The following is a 21,799-nucleotide window of genomic DNA, read 5'->3' on the forward strand; positions in this document are numbered from 1 at the left end:
AACAGGACTTGCCACAGTGCACCTTGGACGTTTTGAATGAATGAATGATGTTCTCCAAAGCTTCTGCACTCACTGCACTGGATTCTCAGACAGAAACTCTTACTACTGAAAGTAAAGAGTTTTTCATTGCAGCTCTCAGGCAGAACTCTCTGGGTTGGAGTTAACGTGCACAGGAAGTCCCACTGCTCAGTTTTTAAAAAAACTTATTTTAGGCCGGGCGCAGTAGCTCATGCCTGTAATCCCAGCACTTTGGGAGGCCAAGGCAGGCGGATCACAAGGTTAGGAGATCGAGATCATCCTGGCTAACACAGTGAAACCCCGTCTCTACTAAAAATACAAAAACTAGCTGGGCGTGGTGGCGGTGCCTGTAGTCCCAGCTACTCGGGAGGCTGAGGTAGGAGAATGGTGGGAGCCCGGGAGGCGGAGCTTGCAGTGAGCCGAGATCACACCACTGTGCTCCAGCCTGGGCGACAGAGCCATACTCCGACTCAAAAAAAAAAAAAGATACTTATTTTATAAACCTTGTTTATAAACGCTGTAAAACAAAGGAAATACAAAGGAAACTAACAAAGAGAATACTTAAAATAAGTTTTAAATTAGAACAAATGTCTCAGTTATTATGATACGTTTAATGGCTCAAATCCCTAAAAAGACAAAGATTCATGATACTGAATTAAATTTCAAAATTTCACTATATCCTGCTTATAAAACACACACTACAAAAAAGGATACAACAGATTAAAAATAAAAAAGTGGTAGTCCTGAGATCAGAAGTTCGAGACCAACCTGGCCAACATGGAGAAAACCCATCTCTACCCAAAAATACAAAAATTAGCCAGGCATGGTGGTGTGAGCCTGCAGTCCCAGCTACTCAGGAGGCTGATGCAGGAGAATTGCTTGAACCTGAGAGATGGAGGTTGCAGTGAGCCGAGATCGTGCAACTGCACTCCAGCCTTGGCAACAGAGCGAGACTCCATCTCAAAAAGAAAAAAAAAGAAAAAATAGAAAAAGGTGGTAGTGACATACCAAGCACAAAGCAGAAGTGGCAATGCTAATTTTGGAAAACTTAGCATTTGAAATTTTTTTGGAAAAATTTCAAGGTAAAAAGGATTGAAGAGGATTTTATGCTAGCTGTATATTTAAATGTCTAGAAGTATGTATATAAATATGTATATGTACAATATGTATAAATATACAATTGTAGACATGTTTATACGTGTATGAAAGGTAAACTCAACAACAAAGACACATGTTAGATTTCAAAACGCCAAAATAAATAAAGCTAAAACTATAGTAATATGATGCAAAAAATTATATGCTTTTTGGAAGATGACTTTACACACATCACACACGGTCTTTGATAAATAAAAACTACGAACAATAAAAACACAGAATAGTTGACCAATATAATAAATTTAACATATGCAAATGTATTAACAAAAGTTAACACACACACTTCCTATTTTTAAAATTCCCTTTTCCAAGTTTCTATGAAACATAGAAAGTGATCACTATTAGGCAACAAAAATGTCAGTAAATTTGAAAAAAAAAAAAAAACAGGTATCATACAGTTGAGACTGACTGCCATAAGAAATCAAATGACAACAGTTTTTTAAAAACTCACAATTTCTAGGAGAAAAAGGAAGAAAAAAGTAATTCAAGATAGTGGGTCAAAGAGGAAATCAAAATGCTGATTTATAGACAACTGAAATAACTAAAACAATAAAATATTACATATCAAAGCTGCACTCAAAAGCAATTTCATAGCTCTAAAGACTTTGTATTTTATATTTATGTAATTCACATGTACTATATAAATCATATAACCCAACATACTTCATTCACAAAAACTATATCTTATGTTATTAATTTTGAAAACTGAAAAACTTATCTGGCATCATAACCAAAAGTAGTTGAAATACACTTTACCATAACAAATTATTATTATTATTATTATTTTGAGACAGAGTTTCACTCTGTCACCCAGGCTGGAGTGCAGTGGTACAATCTCGGCTCACCGCAACCTCCACCTCCCAGGTTCAAGTGATTTTCCTGCCTCAGCCTCCCCAGCAACTAGGGTTACAGGTGCCCGCCACCACACCCAGCTAAATTTTTGTATTTTTAGTAGAGACAGCGTTTCACCATGTTGGCCAGATTGGTCTCGAACTCCTGACCTCAAGTGATCCTCCCGCCTCGACCTCCCAAAGTGCTAGGATTATAGGTGTGAGCCACCTCGCCTGGCCCAAATTAATCTTTTTAATGTGGAAAAACTCAAAACAAATAATTATTTCACATCTAAGATTCTTAGTATAATCTTTTACACAGAAAATAAAAATAACTAGGAGAAGCAATGTCTTTAAAGTAGATTAAGTAAAATACTGTCCACAATTTGCTTACTCATTGAATCTAAAACCACCAACACCATGTAATTCTTGATCCTCAAAGAAGAAAAATAAAACACAGTGAAGAACAATGAGATGAAGTTTCCTTCTAGCACCATATCCCATCTTGTCATTAAAAAGATTTTCTCAGTACCCATTCCATTGCCCTTTTTTCTAAAATGAACTATTTCTAGCTGGTTGCCAAATTGTTCTTGTCATTAATTACCTTCCAACGTTCCTGTGTTCAGCATCCTTTGAATGTACATCTGGCACTGGCACTGTCCTACAGTCCTTACCAGCCACTCAAATGTTCATGTCCCGCCCGAGAGATGTTCTAAGCAGCACTGCTTTTCTGGCTTAAAATATCGAGGCCACAGTATTATCTTTAGTACTCAGCTTAATTTATTTGGTGAGATATATTTGTGTGTCTTAGTCAAGGGTCAGAAATCGTAATACAAATGAGTCTACTATATTTTACATTCAGAAGAAAAAGTGAAAGAGAAAAAATATATATATGTGTATATATGTATAGTATTTATGTGTAGCTATGTGTGTATATATATGTGTATGTGTGTGTGTGTGTGTGTGTATGTGTGCATATATATCTCAATACTGGTGAACAGAGCCAAACTTTGTCCAGCAGAAATGACATGCAGTTTTAAAAAGGTTAACAGCTCAGACTCTAGAGCCAGACTGCTGGGTTGAAATATGAGATCAACCCAGGCTACTCCTTGAACCTCAGTCTCCTCTTCTATAAAATGGAATATCAGCACTACCTTTGTAAGTATTAAATGAGACAATGCAAAAAAAGTGCTTAGAGCAATCCCTGACCCACAGCAAACATGAATAAGAGTTCATTCTTTTTCTGCTTCTCCTTACTCCTTCCCTCCCAACTCTGAAGTAGGGTTAGCAAACATCTAATCTAGTTTGTCCAACCCATGGCTCAAGGGCTGCATGTGGCCCAGGACAGTTCTGAATGCAGCCCAACACAAATCTGTAAACTTTCTTAAAACATTATGAGTTTTTTTTGCGATTTTCCTTTTTTAGCTCATCAGCTATCATTAGTGTCAGTGTATTTTATGTGTAGCCCAAGATAATTCTTCTTCCTATGTGGCCCAGGGGAGCCAAAAGATCGGACACACCTGATCTAACAGAATCAAGAAGTATATAGCATAAAGACTGTCTTCTAGAATGTTCTTTTTTCAATGTAGGAGGAAATGCTAAAGATACAGGTAAAAATGAAACAAAGATGCTAGAGTAACCATTATTATCTGGGAGTAGACACAGTGTCTAAAGTACTGCTTTTGTTTTTCTACATTACTTATTTTCTACATTAAAAAAGTACTGCTTTCTACATTCTCTACATTACTTCACAGTCTACTGACGATTAAAGACTTTCTTTGGACAAACTTTTTCTTAACAAATTAATAACCAGGCTCTGATGAAAGGAAAGTGATCAACCCAGACAAATGACGCTGGTCAGAAAGTCCCCAAAACAACAACAGAAAAAGGATGCTTCCCGTCTCTGCGGTTCTGTATTAACTCCAAAGTCAGCAGGCCTTCCAGGGCTTTCCCAGCCTATCAGACCAACCCAGGACAAAGGGGAAGTGATCAGTCAGGAGAACCCGGAGCCCAGAGGCACTGCTGGAGGGAGTTAAGCGAGGATCGGAACGAATGGCGATGCTGTAACAAGATTACAGGAGAGATGTAACCATAACAGATGAGATGGAGAACTGCATTTCTTTCCAGAAGCGCCGCAGAGTTCACTGAGCTGCATCCTCCTTTCACTTCCCCAGGAGGAGTCCAGAAGAATCTGGTTTATTGACCAGAGAACAGAGATTAAAAAAAAAAAAAAAAAGCCAAAGTGATTTGTCCAGACTGGACAATTCTTTTCACCCAGCAGGTGTAACGTGGGGTCCATCTGCTACAGGAACCCACTCTGATCCCTCAGTCCTCCTCCTGGCCTCGGTGAAATTGGCTGGGGAGCTCAGCCAGCCCCGCAGGCCTGTTGGGTAGATAAATCCACAATGAAAGCGGCCTGATTCCCAGCAAGACCTTTCCACTGCAGCCTCAGGGACACCAGGCAGCTACTCCCCTCAAACCTCCTCTTCCTCTATCTTCTCCCTTGTCATTTTTCAGCTCCCAGTCATGGATCTGTGCCGTCTCCCATGCTCCCGTCTCCCCACTCACAGCCCACTGCTTCAAGAGCACCTTGGGCCCTCACCGTAGACCCCACCTCCCCCAGCTCAGCCTCTTCCAGCTCCATCCACCCACCAGGGCTGCCAAACAAGCAGGCAGGATTAAGACGCTGAGCTGGGAGTGGGGTGGGTGTGGGGTGTGGGGCTGTGAAGGCCACAGAGGTAAAGTGCAAGTGTTCCCTAGAGAAGGTGTCACCCAAAGCCAAATGACAAAGCAGGAAGGCGATGAGACACAGTGGCCAGAGAGGCTGCACACCCTGGCGGCTCAGGCAGGCTCCCTGGCGCCTTAGGTTGACAGATGGTTTGCAAGGACTGCAGGACTCGCCCAAGAGTGGAAAGCATCCCAAGAGGTCACACCAGAAGGCCTGGGGACTTCTCTCCATAATAAAATTTTGTTTTGGAAATCATATCCACTGTGGTGTCCCCTCTAAAGATGGAGAAATTCTCCTCCTTTTTTCAGCATGAAAGTGTCAGAAAGCATTTGGGACTCACAAAGGCCCCCTCTAGGCATGGGGGCTTCGAGTTTTGGGGCAGTGGGGACAGGGCATGAGGGGGAGTCTGGAATCTCTGAAGATGACTTTCCTTGCAAGGGCATGTGCTAGGCCCTACCGTCCTGAACATGAACACATAAATGTTTGTTTCCTCAAAATTTGGATGGCAGGGGACTTTATTTAGAAGTAGAAAGGCAGAGGTGTCATCATAACCTTTTGTTGCAATGGTTTGAAAAGAAAAATAGTCCAAATCCTGGAGGGAAAGTGGGGGTCGGGGGGGAGAAGGGAGGTGCCTGACACAGCGCTGGAGGAGGCAGGCCAAGACAGAAGGAAATGCCGTCACACACAGAGCTCCCAGGACGCATGCCACAGTGGGTCACTGCTCTGGGAAGCCGCAGTATCCCGGGGTTCACGGTGGAGATAGAAGGCTGCAGCAACCTCAGGCGGCTGGAAGATGGGGTGCCCCAGACTGGATTCCACCCCTTCAAGACACCAGGAAGCCTTCCATGAGTGCCAGGGACTCCTGGATTCATGAGAAGGAGGTGATTTTGGACTAACCATGCATCCCCGGCTTCCACGCCAGAGAGCTAGGCTAAGGGACATCATGTGCTCCCCAAACGTACATTACTGGGGAGCGGGGAGGTGACATCCTGCTTACAGGGACAAGTCATTTTACACTGACAGACGGGCTCTCACTTTAGAAAATTATTATAGGGCTTTCACAATAAAGTGGGAAAACGGAGGCATATATCCTGTTTATTTTCATCTTCAGAGTGAAATCTACAGCACAGAGGTATGCTTGCAAAGTGTTACTGTCATAAGAACATCTTCAGACGTGGATCTGCTCAGTGTGGGGTCTCCCACCGTCCCAAGCACTTTCCCAATTTACCTGCTTCTTCAAGCCCCAAAGACTCAGATGAATCCTTTCTACCTCTTTATCTACGTCATTTATCCATTTATCAAATTCTCAACGATACACTGCCAGCTCTGGCCCTTGGCAGCGTCCAGCTTGACTGGTCTGCATCAAGACAGACTGAGGCCAAGATATCAACAGCTGTTTAAGCCAGTTCCTCCCACGCCAGTGTGATTTTTATTTTTATTTTTGTATGTATTGAGATAGGGTCTCACTCTGTCACCCAGGCTACAGTGCGGTGGCACAATCTTGGCTCACTGTAGCTTCAATATCCCAGGCTCAGAGGATCCTCCCACCTCAGCCTCAAAGCAGCTGGGACCACAGGCACACAGCACCATGCTCAGCTAATTTTTTTTAAACTTTTTTGTAGAAATGGGATCTTGCTATGTCGCCCCAGGCTGGTCCAGAACTCCTGGGCTCAAGTGATCCCCCGACTTAGACCTCCCAAAGTGCTGGGATTATAGGTGTGAGCCACCGTACTTGGCCTAGTATGATTCAAGTGGATTAAAATCTCTTGACGTAAGACCTCCTTAAAAATCCAGATCTAGCTATTATTATAGTATGCTATATATTAAAAAATTAGATCCAAAGCTTGTACCTTGGCAATATATCTATTTATTTCTCATTGAGATAAACTATAGACCATATCATTCATTTCCCCCACATTAAGAAATGTTGGAAATTATACCATGTCTACAGCTATGCAACAAGGGTTTAAAACTTATTTCACAAATATATAAACTAAGTAGGAGGATACAAGTACAGTCTCCAAACTTCAAGTAACTAATGTTAAAGCCCACCTCATACACTGAAAATTCTATTTTTAAGGTGACCAGATCATTACTGTGTGATATTTTAGGCAGACTAAAGAAATTTTAAATTCCTCGCAGCAGATAGTTTGTATATAATGAACTTTCCCGGGTTTTTATCCCAAAATATGTGATCGACCTCAGGAACAGAAAGCATCTAAATACTTTCAACCCATCACAAGATACAGATACCATTTCAGTTTGATGAGCCCTTTTAAAAGAACTTGGCAATAATCGGCAAATTTACCTCTTGATGCAATTTATTTTCCAAATTCAAAGTAAACCCACAAGGAAACAAATGTGCTCAATATCATAATTAATCTACAAGCAGTAAAATTTATAAATCTTTGCAAAGCCAGATTTATTACAGCAAAACCTGAAATCTCAGAAGTTCATTCTAAATGCTTTATTACAATAAAACTGACATGCCTTTGCTGAAAACACCTTTGAGCCAAAGTGAGGTAATTCATAAAATGGTTTTTTATGGGCTGGGCCTGGTGGCTCACGCCTGTAATCCCAGCACTTTGGGAGGCCGAGGTGGGTGGATCACAAGGTCAGGAGATCAAGACCATCCTGGCCAACACGGTGAAACCCCGTCTCTACTAAAAAATACAAAAAACTAGCCGGGCGAGGTGGCGGGCACCTGTAGTCCCAGCTACTCGGGAGCCTGAGGCAGGAGAATGGTGTGAACCCAGGAAGTGGAGCTTGCAGGGAGCAGAGATCGCGCCACTGACTCCAGCCTGGGCAACAGAGCGAGACTCTGTCTCAAAAAAAAAAAAAAAAAATTTATCACTACCTAGAAGTCACTACAGTTTTAAATGCATCCGTGTTCACTGTTTAGACTTAATCCTGTGATTTTCATATGACAGGTAAGCTTCCTTAGGAGCCAGGCCCGCGTCTTAAACTTCTCTAAATCTTCGGCAGACTGCAACCCAGCACACATCTCCGGAGACTCACGCCTTCTCTCTGCAGAACACCATCCCACACGGCCCCACAGGACCTGGCCTGGGCCTGCCTCTGACCTCAGCTGCAGTTACACCTTCTGCTCCTTTCCTGGCTCAACAAGCCCAGCCCCATGGGCCACCCTCTCTGTGTCTCCAGCACAGCAAGCTGATTTCCACCTGCTCCTGTGTCATTGCTGGTTGGTGGATACCTGCCTCACTGGTCAAGTGTCACCCCAAATGAAGTACTGTTGAGTAGTCATCCAGGAAACTGCTTCTAGCATCCCGGGGCCTGGGTCCAGATCCCAGCTCTATCACTTACTAACTAGGCATCCCTGGAGAACATTTATCTTTCTGTTCCTTAAGGTTCTTGTTTGTATATGGATAAAATAATGATACCTAAATGATATAAGTGTCTTAAAGATTAGATTAGATCATTAAAAAAAAAAAAAAAAAGCATTTAGGGCCGGGCACGGTGGCTCATGCCTGTAATCCCAGCACTTTGGGAAGCCGGGGCAGGCGGATGACCTGAGCTCAGGAGTTCGAGACCAGCCTGATCAATATGGAGAAACCCCGTCTCTACTAAAAATACAAAATTAGCCAGGCGTGGTGGCACATGCCTGTAATCCCAGCTACTACGGAGGCTGAGGCAGGAGAATCACTTGAACCTGGGAGGCAGAGGTTATGGTGAGCTGAGATCGTGCTACTGCACTCCAGCCTGGGCAACAAGAGCGAAACTTCGTCTCAAAAAAAATTAAATAAATAAATAAATAAAACATTTAGAAAATAGTTGGTGATCAATAAATGTTAATGTTAGCTATTCTGTCATTTCTCCCCAGCGCTCTCTATTCTACCAAGTGCTTAATTTTTACAGCACTTAAAACTATTCGAACTTTTTATTTCTTTAATTTTTCTTTTTTTTTTTTGAGACAGAGTCTCATTGTCACCCAAGCTGGAGTGCAGTGGCATGATCTCTGCTCACTACACCTTCTGCCTCCTGGGTTCAAGCGATTCTCCTGCCTCAGCCTCCCAAGTAGCTAGGATTACAGGTGTCCGCCACCATGCCTGGCTAATTTTTGTGTTTTTAGTAGAGAGAGGGTTTCACCCTGTTGGCCAGGCTGGTCTCAAACTCCTGACCTCAGGTGACCCAACCGCCATGGCCTCACAAAGTGCTGGGATTACAGGTGTGAGCCACCGCGCCTGGACCATTTCTTTAATTTTTCAAATGTCTGTTGTCCCACTAGAATGGAACCTCCAAAAGTACAGGAACTTTATCTGACTTGTTCTCCACTTCAGTGCCTAGAACACATCCCAGGAACTGGTGGATGCTCCAGTCACTGAATGAATCAATAGCTACAATTTAAAAGGCTTTAAAACAATTGTTAAGCAATTCAAGCTATTCGTCTAGGAATATTATTCAATGTTAAGTTGACTTAAGTAAGTTCCTGAACTATAACTTCTTTTGAGTATACAAATGTCTGCGGAGTATACATTTTTAAAAATAATTCTAGGCTGGGCTTAGGTGCTAATATCTGTAATCTCAGCACTTCAGGAGGCTGAGATGGGAAGATTGTTTGAGGCCAGGAGTTCAAAACCAGTGATTTGATTTGGAGCTGTGTCCCCATCTAAATCTCATCTTATAGCTCCCATAATTCCCACATGTTATGGGAGGGACCCTGTGGGAGGTGACTGAATTATGGGGATAGATCTTTCCCATGCTCTTCTCATGATAGTGAATGGATCTCATGAGATCTGATGGTTTTAAAAAAGGGAGTTTCCTTGCACAACTCTCTCTTTGCCTGCTACCATCCACGTAAGATGTGACTTGCTCCTCCTTGCCCTCCACCATAATTGTGAGGCTTCTCCAGCCATGTGAAACTGTGAGTTCTCTATTAAACTTCTTTCCTTTGTAAATTGCCCAGTCTTGGGTATGTCTTTATCAGTGGCATAAAAATGGACTATTACAACCAGCCTTGGCAACATAGGGAGACCCTGTCTCTACAAAAAAGAAGTTAAAAATTAGCCGGGCATAGTGGTGCATGCCTACAGCCCAGCTACTAAGGAGGCTGAGGCAGAAGGACCACTTGAGCTCAGGAGTTGGAGGCTGCAGTGAGCCATGATGGTGCCACTGCACTCCAGCCTCGGCAAGAGAATGAAACCTTGTCTGAAAAAAAAAAAAAATCTGTCTTAAAAATCTACTATTTGGGGAAACCACTTTAAGAAAGCAACTCTTTTCAAGAAAACCAATAAAAATTTTGGAAAAGAATAAAATCTTGATGCCCATGTGTTCTAAACAATTTTATAATGCAAAATACAAGTTCTGATGCAAAGTCTAAAAGAGCGTATTTGGTCTGAACTATTTAAACATGTAATGATCAAATGGGAAAGTGTAAAGTGCCACTTTCCCATTTGGGCACAGAGATGCACCCGTGCTCCCTGAGGTCTGGAGGGGGAGCACATGGCTCCACACAAAGGCTAAGGGCTTGTAACTGAGGCTAGAAGGCCCTCCAGCCTCAACCAGACTAATGGTTTCTTTCTTCAGGAGCTAACCGTGGTCTGTGCAAGTGTCCCGAAGGAGAGCAAACACTCTAAAGAAGCACTTGGCATTTCTCCCTCTGTTTCAATAGACCCAGCTGGTGCTTCTATTTCTAATTCCCTCCCAGTCCCACCCTTCGCCCTCACTGGCACGGAATTCTCATTGAAACATAGATCAAATTACGTCATTCCCGCCCCTGCTTAGAAGCCCCCAGTGGTTTCTAGATCTTCACATCTGGCCCTCTCCCACCTTTCCACTGTCTTATCGCCCCAGCCAGTTTCCAAACACATCTCCAACCCCAAGCCTTCACTCAAGCTCCGGTCACCTCCTTCCCCAGCGGGGAGAGTTCTTCTGCTCTGCAGGAACGCCCGCCCCACCCCCATCTCCATCTGCACAAGCTCAAGTGAAAGCCTCATACCTGGGAAACCTCCCCTACCAGTTCACAAGACAGAAGCAACTGCTTCTCCTTCACTCAAAACAAAGAGTGCTCAAAGCATTTAGCACACTCTCCATTTCTTACGTCAGAATACCCCAAAAGATGGCATGTCCCATCAGTCTTCCTATTTGCAGGAGTGACACAGAGGCTGGCGCTAGAAAGCACTCAATAAACATGCATGGGTTTTCATTTACTGTGATTTACTCAAAATACACAGCACAATTTTAAAACATTACCAGCATCCTGTATACCCTTTGAAGGGTTCTGAAAATCAAAAGTCCAAACTTTTTCTCGACATGCCCACAGTAGGTTATTTCTAAGAATGGACTTGCATATTCTAGTAGGTTATTTCTAAATAGTGGGTTGGAAGATGCCAAGTCAAAACCACTTTTCCTTTGAGTGGCTTAACACCCTGCTTCTTGTTGAATCCAGTAATCATCTCCTTGTTGTCCAACCCTTACCTGAAATTTTACAGTTGGTTAGAACCATATACTTTTGGAATTACTGGCACCAAAATACTCACGATTTCAACACGGGTGTTTCAAGTTACAGAATAAAATATTAACTCCTGGCAAATCCTGCTGTGAAAGTGTAGGTTTGCCTCAACTGTACCACAGCCTCTCTGCTCTGGGTTGTGGGAAATCATCCACCCAGGCCAACCCAAGTCAAGAGATGGGGCAAAACCGTTCCTCTCCTTTCTTCACTGGCAGGATCTAATGGAACACTCATTACCACTCTCTATGGTGGGATCTAAGAGATCATCTGAAACACAACCAAATTTTCTAAATAATCCTTATCCCCCACAAGAATGATAAAATTTGAACAAGCTTTTGGCTACCAGCTATTTCAGAGGACTATTGGTAACTGATGAGCTTAATTCGAGTTCAACAAGTGGGAATGTAATGTGCCTCCTGTAAAGCTCATCTATGTGTCTGGCTCTATGGCTGTTTCATATGCATGAATTAATGAGCTAAAATCCCAAAACAACGTAAAAGGGCCCAACAATATATGTACTACAGATGGGGGTCAATTGAAAGGGATGCTGCAAGAAATCTATTACTGAGTATCAAAGATAGCATTTGGTTTCTGGTTTTGTACATATAACAATAGATAGATTCCAGGCTATTCCTATGATAACATGACTCTTTTCAGAGTACAGTTTCAGCCAGGATTCCCCGCATCCCCCCCTCCTCCTGCCCCCGCCAGCATTTGAACTTGTCATCACGTGTATTGTGACTCAGAATAAAAGGTTGTGAGCCAATCCTCATCAGCTTCCAGACTGGAATTTCAAAGCCCAATAAAAGATCTGGCAACAAAAAATGAGGAAGCCTGCAGCAGATACTGAGAATTTTTACAGTAGATAAAAATCTTTCAAACAATTCAGCATTTTATCATCATTACTGAAGCAAAATTGGAATTCCAGTGGAGATTTTAACACCCCCCCCCCCCCCCCCCAGGCAGTTCAAAAGAAAGTTACCACTTGGATCCCAGCAGGTATCACCCCTATTCTTTTATCTGATGCTTGGGCTTTAAGAGGGAGTCCCACTGCTTCCTCTGAGGGTGCAGAGGTAGAGCGAGGAGCTCAGTACTGCAGAGGCTGGCAGGCCCCATCAGCTGCCAGTCAGCAGAGACAGCTCAGGTCAGGTCACCTACCCAGGTCAGGGCAACAGTCAACCAATTACAGCAATTTGGAACCTTTAAAAATTGAAAAATATTTCTCTTTGGTTAATATGACAGATCACCAATTCCTATGAATTTATAAATTCTGCTGAAATAAAAAAAAATACATGAGCATACTGAAATATTTACAAATGAAATTAAGTTGGTGTAATGTCTGGGATTTCAAAATAGAACTGGTGGGGGGTAGATGGGGGTATAAATGCAGTAAGACCGGCCATGCCATTGATACTTTTTGGCGCTGGATGATGAGTACACGGTTGGGGTTCAATATAATATTTTTGAGTTACACTACTTTTGTATACATTTGAAATTATGCAAAATAAAACATTAAAAAGTGTGAAACCGAGTTTCAAAGAAAATTATTAAAAGCCTCTAGAGCAATCTATACGGTGCATATAAATGACTACATATATCCGTACGTACTAACGTACTAATGTGTCACTGTCCTACAGTGCAAAAGCAAGTTAAGTCTCAGAGGCGTTCATCTTGGCCCTTTACGGAGGCTGCTTAATTTCAGGGACTGAGGTTTCTGCTAAAGTCAAGAGAATTGAGAAAATTAAGGCACCTTTTAAAATTCAGCGCAGGTTACAAAATACACAAGATGCAAGCTTTGCTAGCTTTTTGTCTACTCAAGTCAAAGAAAGCTTCGTAAAGATCTCTTCTATGCCAAAATAGACAAAACACAACAAAATAAAAATGCTATAAACTTGTCACACGCATAGATGGAGTCACATCAGCAGGTAACAGCTAATCCTTCAGAGGAAGGCAGCAGAGCAACAGCGAGTAACGAAAAAGGAGACTTCACAGTGTTTCAGCGTTTGAACTTTTGACCTCCCCAAATGTCAAGAAAGAATTTCTAAACCGCGGAACTAGAAAGAATGCTTTCTTCCTTAAAATTGTTTCCTAAAGCTTTACTATTTACTACGTACGCTTTTAGCCACCGGACCCAAAGTACAAAACTCAAAAGTCTATTCTAAAGGCGATGCAAACTGGATGAAGGAGGGGAAATTAAGTAGTGCAATAAAAACCAGCAAGTCAAAGCAGCACTGAGTGCGGCGGCGACCTTCACCTCTGGGCGACTCTGCCCCCTTCACGTTTTGCTCTCTTTTGTGGAAAATCAGATTCTTTTTCCTCCGGCCTCTTTGTGTCTCTTCCTTCCCTCAAACACACAAAACGACTTGAGAGATGTGCTGCAGGTGAGACATTTAACACGAAATCCCCAGCCTTGTCTCGTTCAGAAATGAGCGCGCGCAACACTCAGCCCCCACCCGAGCTTCCCGGCGCGTCCCCCGCAGTCGCCGCCCAGGGAAGGGCGTCCCAGGCGCACCTGAGCCGCCGCTCCGGCTGGGAGTCCCGCGCAACCCGAGCCCCGGAGTCCTCCCCGCCCACCTCCGCCCGGCCCGCGCACTCCAGCCGCGGAGCGGTGCCGGGAGGGGGACACTCACGCGCCCCGAGCGCCGCGCCCTCAGAGCCGCCCGCCGAGCCGCGGCGCCCACCTGGCGGCCCCAGGCACCGCCCGCCACCGGGGAGGCTCCCGCGGGCAGGCGGGGGCGGTGCACGGGGAATGGGACGGCTCCGTCCTTTCGGTGCCAGGAAGTTCCCCAATCCCACGCTCGCAGAGGGCCCCCGGCTCCTCCCCCGGCAGGGACGCGGGCACCCAGGGGAGCCTCGGCTGTGCCCGCGGCGGGCTGGGGCAGGGCGGGGCTCCTGCGGCCGCACGGCACGGACGCAACCCGGCGGGAAGGGACGGGACGGGCGCCCGGCGGCCGCACTCACCCAGGCAGCGGATGTGGAAGCCCGAGGGCGGCCGCAGGGCCCGGCGCGTCCAGCCTTCGCGCAGCGCCTCCAGATGCTCCTCCTTGCCCTGGATCAGCAGGACCTGCTCGTCGATCCAGCCCAGGAAGAAGGTCTCGGCCACCGCGGCCGTGACTTTCTTGTTCCAGAAGTGCTGCATGTTCTCGGCTTTGAAGTCGGCGAAGATCTCGTAGCCGATGTGGTGCCGGGCGAGCTGGCGGGGCTGGGCCGGGGGCGCGCGCCGGGCTGCCCCGGGCCTTTCCCCCGGCTGCGCCTCGGCCGGGCCCAGGACGATGGCCAGGGAGTGAGGCGCGATCTGCAGAAACTTCTCCATCTTCCCAGGCATCTGCCGCGCCGACCTGGCTCACCGAGGCCGCCTCCCGCCGCTCCCGGGAACAGCCGCCGGGATGTGGCTGCAAGACCAGCGGGGAGCGCGACCGTCCCCCAGGGCAGGGCTGGCCGCGCCTCCCCCGCGCCCCGCGTCCCTGCAGCCCGGGCGCCCGGCGCAGTCCCTGGGCGCAGCCCACGGGTCTCCGCGGGGAAGGGACCGTGTGCGGGGCCCGCTCCGGCCCGAGCTCTGGAGCGCGTTACCTGCAGCTCCGGGCCACCCTTCGGGCAGCGCTCATTTTCCGGCGGCGGCACCCTCGCCTCCCCAGGCGCCCAGCGGCCCGCGGGGGCGGAGACGCGGGAGGAGGCGGTGAGGGGGCGGGCAGTGCGAACCCGGCCCGGGAACCCCCTCGGCTGGACGCGGCCCGAGGAATCCCGAGGAGTCCGATGACAGAGGTGGTTGGGGAGCGCGGATGGCCAAGGGGTGAGCGTTGGGGTGTTGGGCCTCGAGGGAGACCCGAAGGCGGGGGGTGGGGGACGCAACGGCGACACTTGGAAGGCACCGATTCCGGAGCGGTGAGTGTCGCTCCTCCCCACGCTCCACCCCTGCCCCCACCTCCCACCTCCCGCTGGAACAAGTGGATTCGCTGACTGGTTAATGAATGTACCCTTGGAAGTGGCTTTTTAAAAAACTTAGTCAACCACGAAAAATTGTCATCAGTCCCTCCTCCCAAACTCTTGTGGAATTCTACGCTCTTGTCTTCAGTATATAGTTTGGCCTACCCTAGAGGAAACCCAGTCAACCATTCCTAGTATTATCTAGATAACCCTCGGTTTATGAAGAGGTTACAGAAATTTACCAGGAAAGGTAACGATGATGCTTTTAAGAAAATTCCTTACGTTTGTTTCTATGCAAAATTCTGTTTGACTTATTTTTTAATCGAGAGTCACTAGTAGTCATATATGAAAAGAGATGATTGTCATAAGAAGCATTAAGGGGTTATGCTACATTTACCCAGAGCGGTACTTAAATTTCGATGTGCATCACCATCACCTGGAACACTTATTAAAACACAGGTATCTGGGCCCCATTCCCAGAGCTTCTGATTCAGTAGGTCTAGGGGAACCTGGTTTTTACAATTTCTAACAAATTCCCAGCTGCCGCTGCCGCTGCCACTGCTGCTGGTGGTGGTGGTGGTCTTGGACCACACGGTGAAAAACACAGAATGCCCAGCCTAGTTTTGGGGACTGGAAATAATAACTGAACTGTTTTCTGCTGGTGTCCTGTGATTTTATTATCATGAAAAAGTCACTAAACCCGTGTCTAAAATCCTGTGGGGTTTTTTTGTTTTGTTTTGTTTTTTTGAGACAAAGTCTCACTGTCGCCCAGGTTGGAGTGCAGTGGCACGATCTCGGCTCACTGCAACCTCCACCTCCTGGGTTCAAGTGATTCTCCTGCCTCAGCCTCCCGAGAAGCTAGGATTACAGGTGGGCAACACCACACCCGGCTAATTTTTGTATTTTTAGTAGAGACGGGGTTTCACCACATTGTCCAGGCTGGTCTCAAACTGCTCACCTCAGGTGATCCATCTACCTTGGCCTCCCAAAATGCTGGGATTACAGGCATGAGCCACCGCGCCTGGCCAAGACCTGAGTTTTTAGTCTTACTGCAGGATGCCGGAACAGGACACAGAAACTCAGTTTCTCCATCTGCAAAATGGGAGTTGTTAGGTCCTGCTCAGTCCCTGTCACTGGACTGGTGAAGGAATCAAGCAAAGAAATGGATAGGAAGTAGCCTCAGATGATAAAGTGTTCAGTCAGCATGAGGGTGTCACAGACACCAGGTGCTTTTCAGACCTCAAAAAGCCAAGAACTGGGTTTAGCATAGGTGGCTGGAGCAAGGCATCCTGACCTCAGAATTTCCCAGGCACCCACCATGTGGGGAGACCTGTGATTTTCCTGCCTGGCTTTTGGTGCTTTCGCACTAAGTCTCCTCAATTTGGCCGCATTGAAATGCCGCGTTCCTCACCCTCCTTGTTTAGTGCCTGGGCATCAGGAAGAAAGGAAGTGATGGTGAATGGAAAAATGGAAGAAGGGACAAGTTTACACTTCTGACTTTTTTTAGTTTGCATTTATCTCTTTAACTTTTTGTTTTATTTTGACATAGCTTCAGACAGAGAAAAGTACAAGAATTGTACAAAGAATACCCACATATCTTTGCTTGGGTTCCTTCATTAACATTTTATTCTGTCTCTACACATGCACAAACACTTTTTCTAAATGATGTAACAATCTCCCTACTATAAATTATTACTTTACTCTTTCAATTAATAAATATCTTTCTGAGAAGTATTTTGAGATTATATAAATACCATCCTGTTACTTCTCCAGTGTTTGCTGATTATATTGGTCTTTGATTCTTGTTTGTCTTGATATTATAATGATTTCTAAATTCTGGTATTCCAATGTCATCATGCCTTCTACATATATTGTCATTCTACTGTAAAAATGAGATTTCCTTTATTATTTAATAACAGTGTGGGCTATACCTTCTTGCTTTATTCAATAGGTTATAATTCTTAAGTATTATCATTATTTTGATGTTCATATTACCCCAAAGTTGGCCAGTGGGAGCCTCTAAAAGCTGGCTCTTATGTCCTTTTGAATTGGTCCCATCATTCTCTGAGCACTTCCTTACTTTTTGGCACATCAAGATGTTCCAGAATCATTTTGCTACCCCTACAATCAGCCATTTTTCCAAGGAACTCGGATTCTTTTTAGTGAATGGTATTTAGAAACCAGCGTGTGGCCACTAAGTGTGCTCATTGCTACTGAGGTGACATTGGGTTTTGATTAGTCTATCTATTCATGAGCAGTATCCACAAGGTACTATAGTTCTTCACTTTACAATATGTCTTCAATCATCTATATAGGAAATATGAGACAGTGTAGCTTAGTACAAATAGGTTGGATGCAGGGTTGGACAATGTGTGTTCAGTCTACTTATCAGATAGATGAAGAACCTTAGGCAAGTGACCTGTTTAACCCTCTGGTTTCTCATTTCTAAAATGGACAGTTGTCATGAGAAGCAAGATATCATGTGTAAAGTGTCCAGTACCTAGTAGGCACTCAAGAAAACACTAATTTCTTCCCTTTCTACTCCTTGACTCATAGATGTACATCTTTTTCTTTAGTGTGGCTCTCCTCACAACCTCCAGATTTCTGCTTCTCTCAGAGCCCAGAATACAACTGCATTGCCATGTTTAGGCTTTTCCCTCCATGGAATAAAAGAAATGCTGCTCTGATCAGAGGTGGGGATATTGTTGCTTCTATTGCAGGTTCTACCACAATTTGCTCTTTAAAAAAGTATATTATCGTAAGAATGGCCTGTAACCCCACCACTCTGGGAGGCTGAAGCAAGAGAATCACTTGAGCCTAGGAGTTCAAGACCAGCCTGGACAACATAGTGAGACCCTGAGTCACAACATTTGTCTAAAAGATTAGCCAGGTGTGGTGACATATGCCTGTGATCCCAGCTACTCAGGAGGCTGAGGTGGGATGACTGCTTGAGCCCAGGAGCTTGAGGCTGCAGTGAGCTGTGACTGTGACACTGCACTCCAGTCTGAGTGACAGAGCAAGGCCCTGCCTCAAAAAAAAAAAATGAATTAAAGTTCATCTTGGCAAGCTATCCCTTTGGTGACCGAATGCCTTCCAGAAGTCTTCCAAATGACTGCTGTTTATGCAAGACTATCTCCTGATCAGGCCCTTTCCCAAACTTGTGTGCTTCCAAACTAATGTGCTAGCCCCAGAAACCATGCTGCAGCAGCTGTGTTTCGGGTCTTCCGCTCCACCTCTCTTTACCCTGTTCCCTGCTCATGAAGACCTTCAAAACCTCCTTGTCATCATCCAGATAGCCAGAACAATCTCCCAATCTTTCCCAAACCATGGTGCGTCAAGGTGCCGGGGCAAAGCATGCTCCATGATGTGGGCCTTCCCCCCAACTCAGGATACTCTCAGTCACTTGACCCTAAGGTAACTCTGTCTGTGCCCAGAAAATCACCAAAAATAGCTCCTTCATTTTCCATGAGCAACTGCTGAGCAAAACCATACAAAATACTGCAAGAACAAGCAACGATCTGAAATAGTTATAAAACTTTTTCCCTAGGAAATTAAATGCAAAACTGCCTTCAATATAGACAGCCTTTGACATTCTCAGCAAAACATGTTTCCCTCTTGAACGGCATCACAAACATCTGCTGTCCAATCGGCTCTGCTTTCTATTTGCATAACTAAATGGCCTATTTTATTTTCTCAGAACAAAGAATATTTTTCTGGAATACTCAAAGGAACAGTGTTTTCAAATAGCTACTTCTTGAAAGATTACTCAACTCTGAAAAAAAAAAATAGGTTTTCCATCTTCCACTACAGCTACCTAGGCTCAACAGCCTTAGAGCCAAGTGTTAGTCAAAATTAAGACTCAAACGTTCTCTCTCCTATCCCTGAATCGGCAAAAAGAAAGCATCTTTTTCCAAACACATGGCTAAGAGCTCAGCCCTAAGATGTCTGGACAGGTCCTATCTGCATACTCTTTCCGCATCTTGATACAGAGGTCTTTGTCTTCTTTAGGCAACAGTTTCCCCTGATAATAATAAAGAGTAAAATTTAGTTCAGCACCCAGGGCATGGAAAGGTCTTTAATTCTTACAACAGCCCACTAAGGCAGCTATTATACCATCTCTATTATTTTGTGGATGAGGAAATTAAGGCGCAAAGAATGTAGGAAATTTGTCTAGGATTCCCCAGCAATGAAATGCCTAGGTTTAGAATTAGAATCTAAACCTAAGCAGTTTATCCGACAGCTCAAACCCCATGTTATCCCATCTGTCCCACTTCCCTAACCAATTACTGGTAGGTAGAATATCCCATGAAGGTCCTTCAACAGTACCTCTTGCGTAAATGGTACTTGACGTTTGTACTAGTCATCTATTGCAGCATCTATTCCAAAACTTAGCAGCTTCAAACAACAAACATTTTTAATCTCACAGTTTCTGCAGGTCAGTAATCCAGGCACAACCCCACTGAGTGCCTGAATGGTTTGGATCTGTGTCCCCACCAAAATTTCATGTTCAGTTGTATTCCCCAGTGGTGGAGGTAGGGCCTGTTGGGAGGTGATTGCATCATGGGAGTGGATCCCTCATGAATGGTTTAGCACCATCCTTTTCACACTGTTCTTGTGAGTGAGTTCTCATAGGATCTGGTTGTTTAAAAGTGTACAGCACTTCCTCCATCTCTTTCTTGGTCCTGCTATTGCCATGTAAGATGCCTGTACCCACTTTGCTTTCTGCCATAATTGTAAGTTCCCTGAGGCCACCTCTGAAGCTGATGACACCATGATCCTGTGCAGCCTGCAGAATCATGAGCCAATTAAATCTCTTTTCTTTATAAACCACCCAGTCTCAGATATTTCTTTATAGCAGTGTAAGAACCAACTAATACAGTGTCTGTGGCTCAAGGCATCTCAGGGAGCTGCAGTCAAGTTGGGACTGCCATCTCATCTGAAGGTTCAACTGGGTGTGGACCTATTTCCAAGCTCAGTCAGATGATTATTGTCAGGATTCAGTTCCTCGAAGGTGCTGGACTGAAGGTCTTATTCCTCACTTCGTAGAAGCCCACTGTTTTTCTTGCAACTTGAACCTCTCCACAGGGTAGCTCACAACGTGCCAGATGGCTTCCCTTAGATCACCCAAGACAGAAATAACATCCCATCACCTCTGCTGCATTCTGTTTTCTAGAAGTGAGTCACCAAAGCCAAACTCACACTCAAGGGGAGGGATTTATACAAACGTATGAATTCCAGGACATAGAGATCACTAGAGGTCATCTTAGAAGCTCCAGGCACAACATTATAATGAACCATGAAAATATTTAATTATTAAGACAATTACAATAAAGTGACAAATAAAAAGAGCAACTTCTAATAGAAATGATCTCCCTCACATAGAGATAGCAAGCTCTTGGCACACACGCAATCAGAAAAACTATTGATCTTCCCAACAGGAGGGACTATCTTAGAGGATATACCACCAGAACTCAATGGGACTAAGATAAGAAGATTCTTTATTGGTTCTTATTGCTGTCCTCATTTGCATTACTATCAACCTCATTAACATCATCATATCATCATTGCCAATTAATGATTACTTACTATATGGCAAGCAATGCGCTAAGAACTTTTCATGTGTGGTCATATTAGTGTGGTTTTTTTTCAGAAGATGGTCTTAATGGCAATCAAATTTTTCAGGTAAGTAACCCAGTGAATTTTCATTTTCTCTTTTTTTTTTTTTTTTTTTTTTGAGATGGAGTCTTGCTCTGTCACCCAGGCTGGAGTGCAGTGGCACGATCGTGGCTCGCTGCAACCTCCCCCTCCTGGGTTCAAGTGCTCCTTATGCCTCAGCCTCCTGAGTAGCTGGGATTACTACAGGCAAGCGCCACCATGCCCAGCTAATTTTTGTATTTTTAGTAGAGGTGGGGTTTCACCGTATTGGCCAGACTGGTCACGATCTTGTGACCTCGTGACCCCCTGCCTCAGCCTCCCAAAGTGCAAGGATGACAGGCATGAGCCACTGTGCCTGGCCCAAATGTTTATTTTTAATAATCCTCAATTCCCAGTTGTCTCACAGTATCTTCCATTCATGGACTCAATTGTTTCCTCCATGTCAGTTCAGCAAAATGTGCCTTTGAATATAGCTTCCTTCGATTCCTCAGCCTTTCCCTCTCTTTCCCCTCCCTGCCCCACCAACACCATCCCCAATCTCTTCTCTCTTGGCCCCTATCTCCAGCTGCTGCCGTAGCCAGGAGCTAGGACAGACTCTGTGATGAATGAGCATTCCTTCAAATGCTGTTATAAAAACAAGATAAAAACCAGTCAAGAAAACATAATGGGTTTAAGGGGAGGAATCACCAGGTACAAGAATGACCTTGAGTGTAATTATAGCATGTCAAACAGGTAAAGGGACAGACAGAAACAGGGAGGACCTGCCTTAGATAGGATGTTGAGGGAAGCCCTCACAGAAAAGGTGGGCATGTACTCCAGCCCAAAGAATGAGAGGTAGTCCAGCTGTCCGAGACTACAGTGATCACATAGATACATAAAACATTAGAATAATAATTCTTCCTTCTTACTGATGTTGTAAGAATGAGGCATTTTATATATATAAATATATATAAATAAAAAGAATGAGACATTTTATATATATACAAATATGTATTTATATATATATATATATATATATAA

The 21,799-nt window shown here is 44.7% G+C and overlaps 1 protein-coding gene across 4 annotated transcripts in view; it reads right to left on the reverse strand.

Annotated features, from left to right (window-relative positions):
• STOX2 (storkhead box 2) overlaps positions 1-15,850 on the reverse strand; it is a 233,793-nt gene extending 217,943 nt beyond the window's left edge. For all 4 annotated transcript variants that reach the window (XR_001903077.3, XM_017959239.3, XM_017959240.3 and 1 more), the window contains exon 1: positions 14,162-15,850. Coding sequence is in view for 3 of the 4 variants with exons in the window: in XM_017959239.3 (XP_017814728.3) it covers positions 14,162-14,525 (364 nt within the window). In the remaining variant the exon portion in view is untranslated. The remainder of the gene's footprint in view (positions 1-14,161) is intronic.
• Positions 15,851-21,799: the final 5,949 nt, after the last annotated feature.

The sequence above is a fragment of the Papio anubis genome, chromosome 3 (genome assembly GCF_008728515.1).
Source record: "Papio anubis isolate 15944 chromosome 3, Panubis1.0, whole genome shotgun sequence".
Classification (NCBI taxonomy): Eukaryota; Metazoa; Chordata; class Mammalia; order Primates; family Cercopithecidae; genus Papio; species Papio anubis.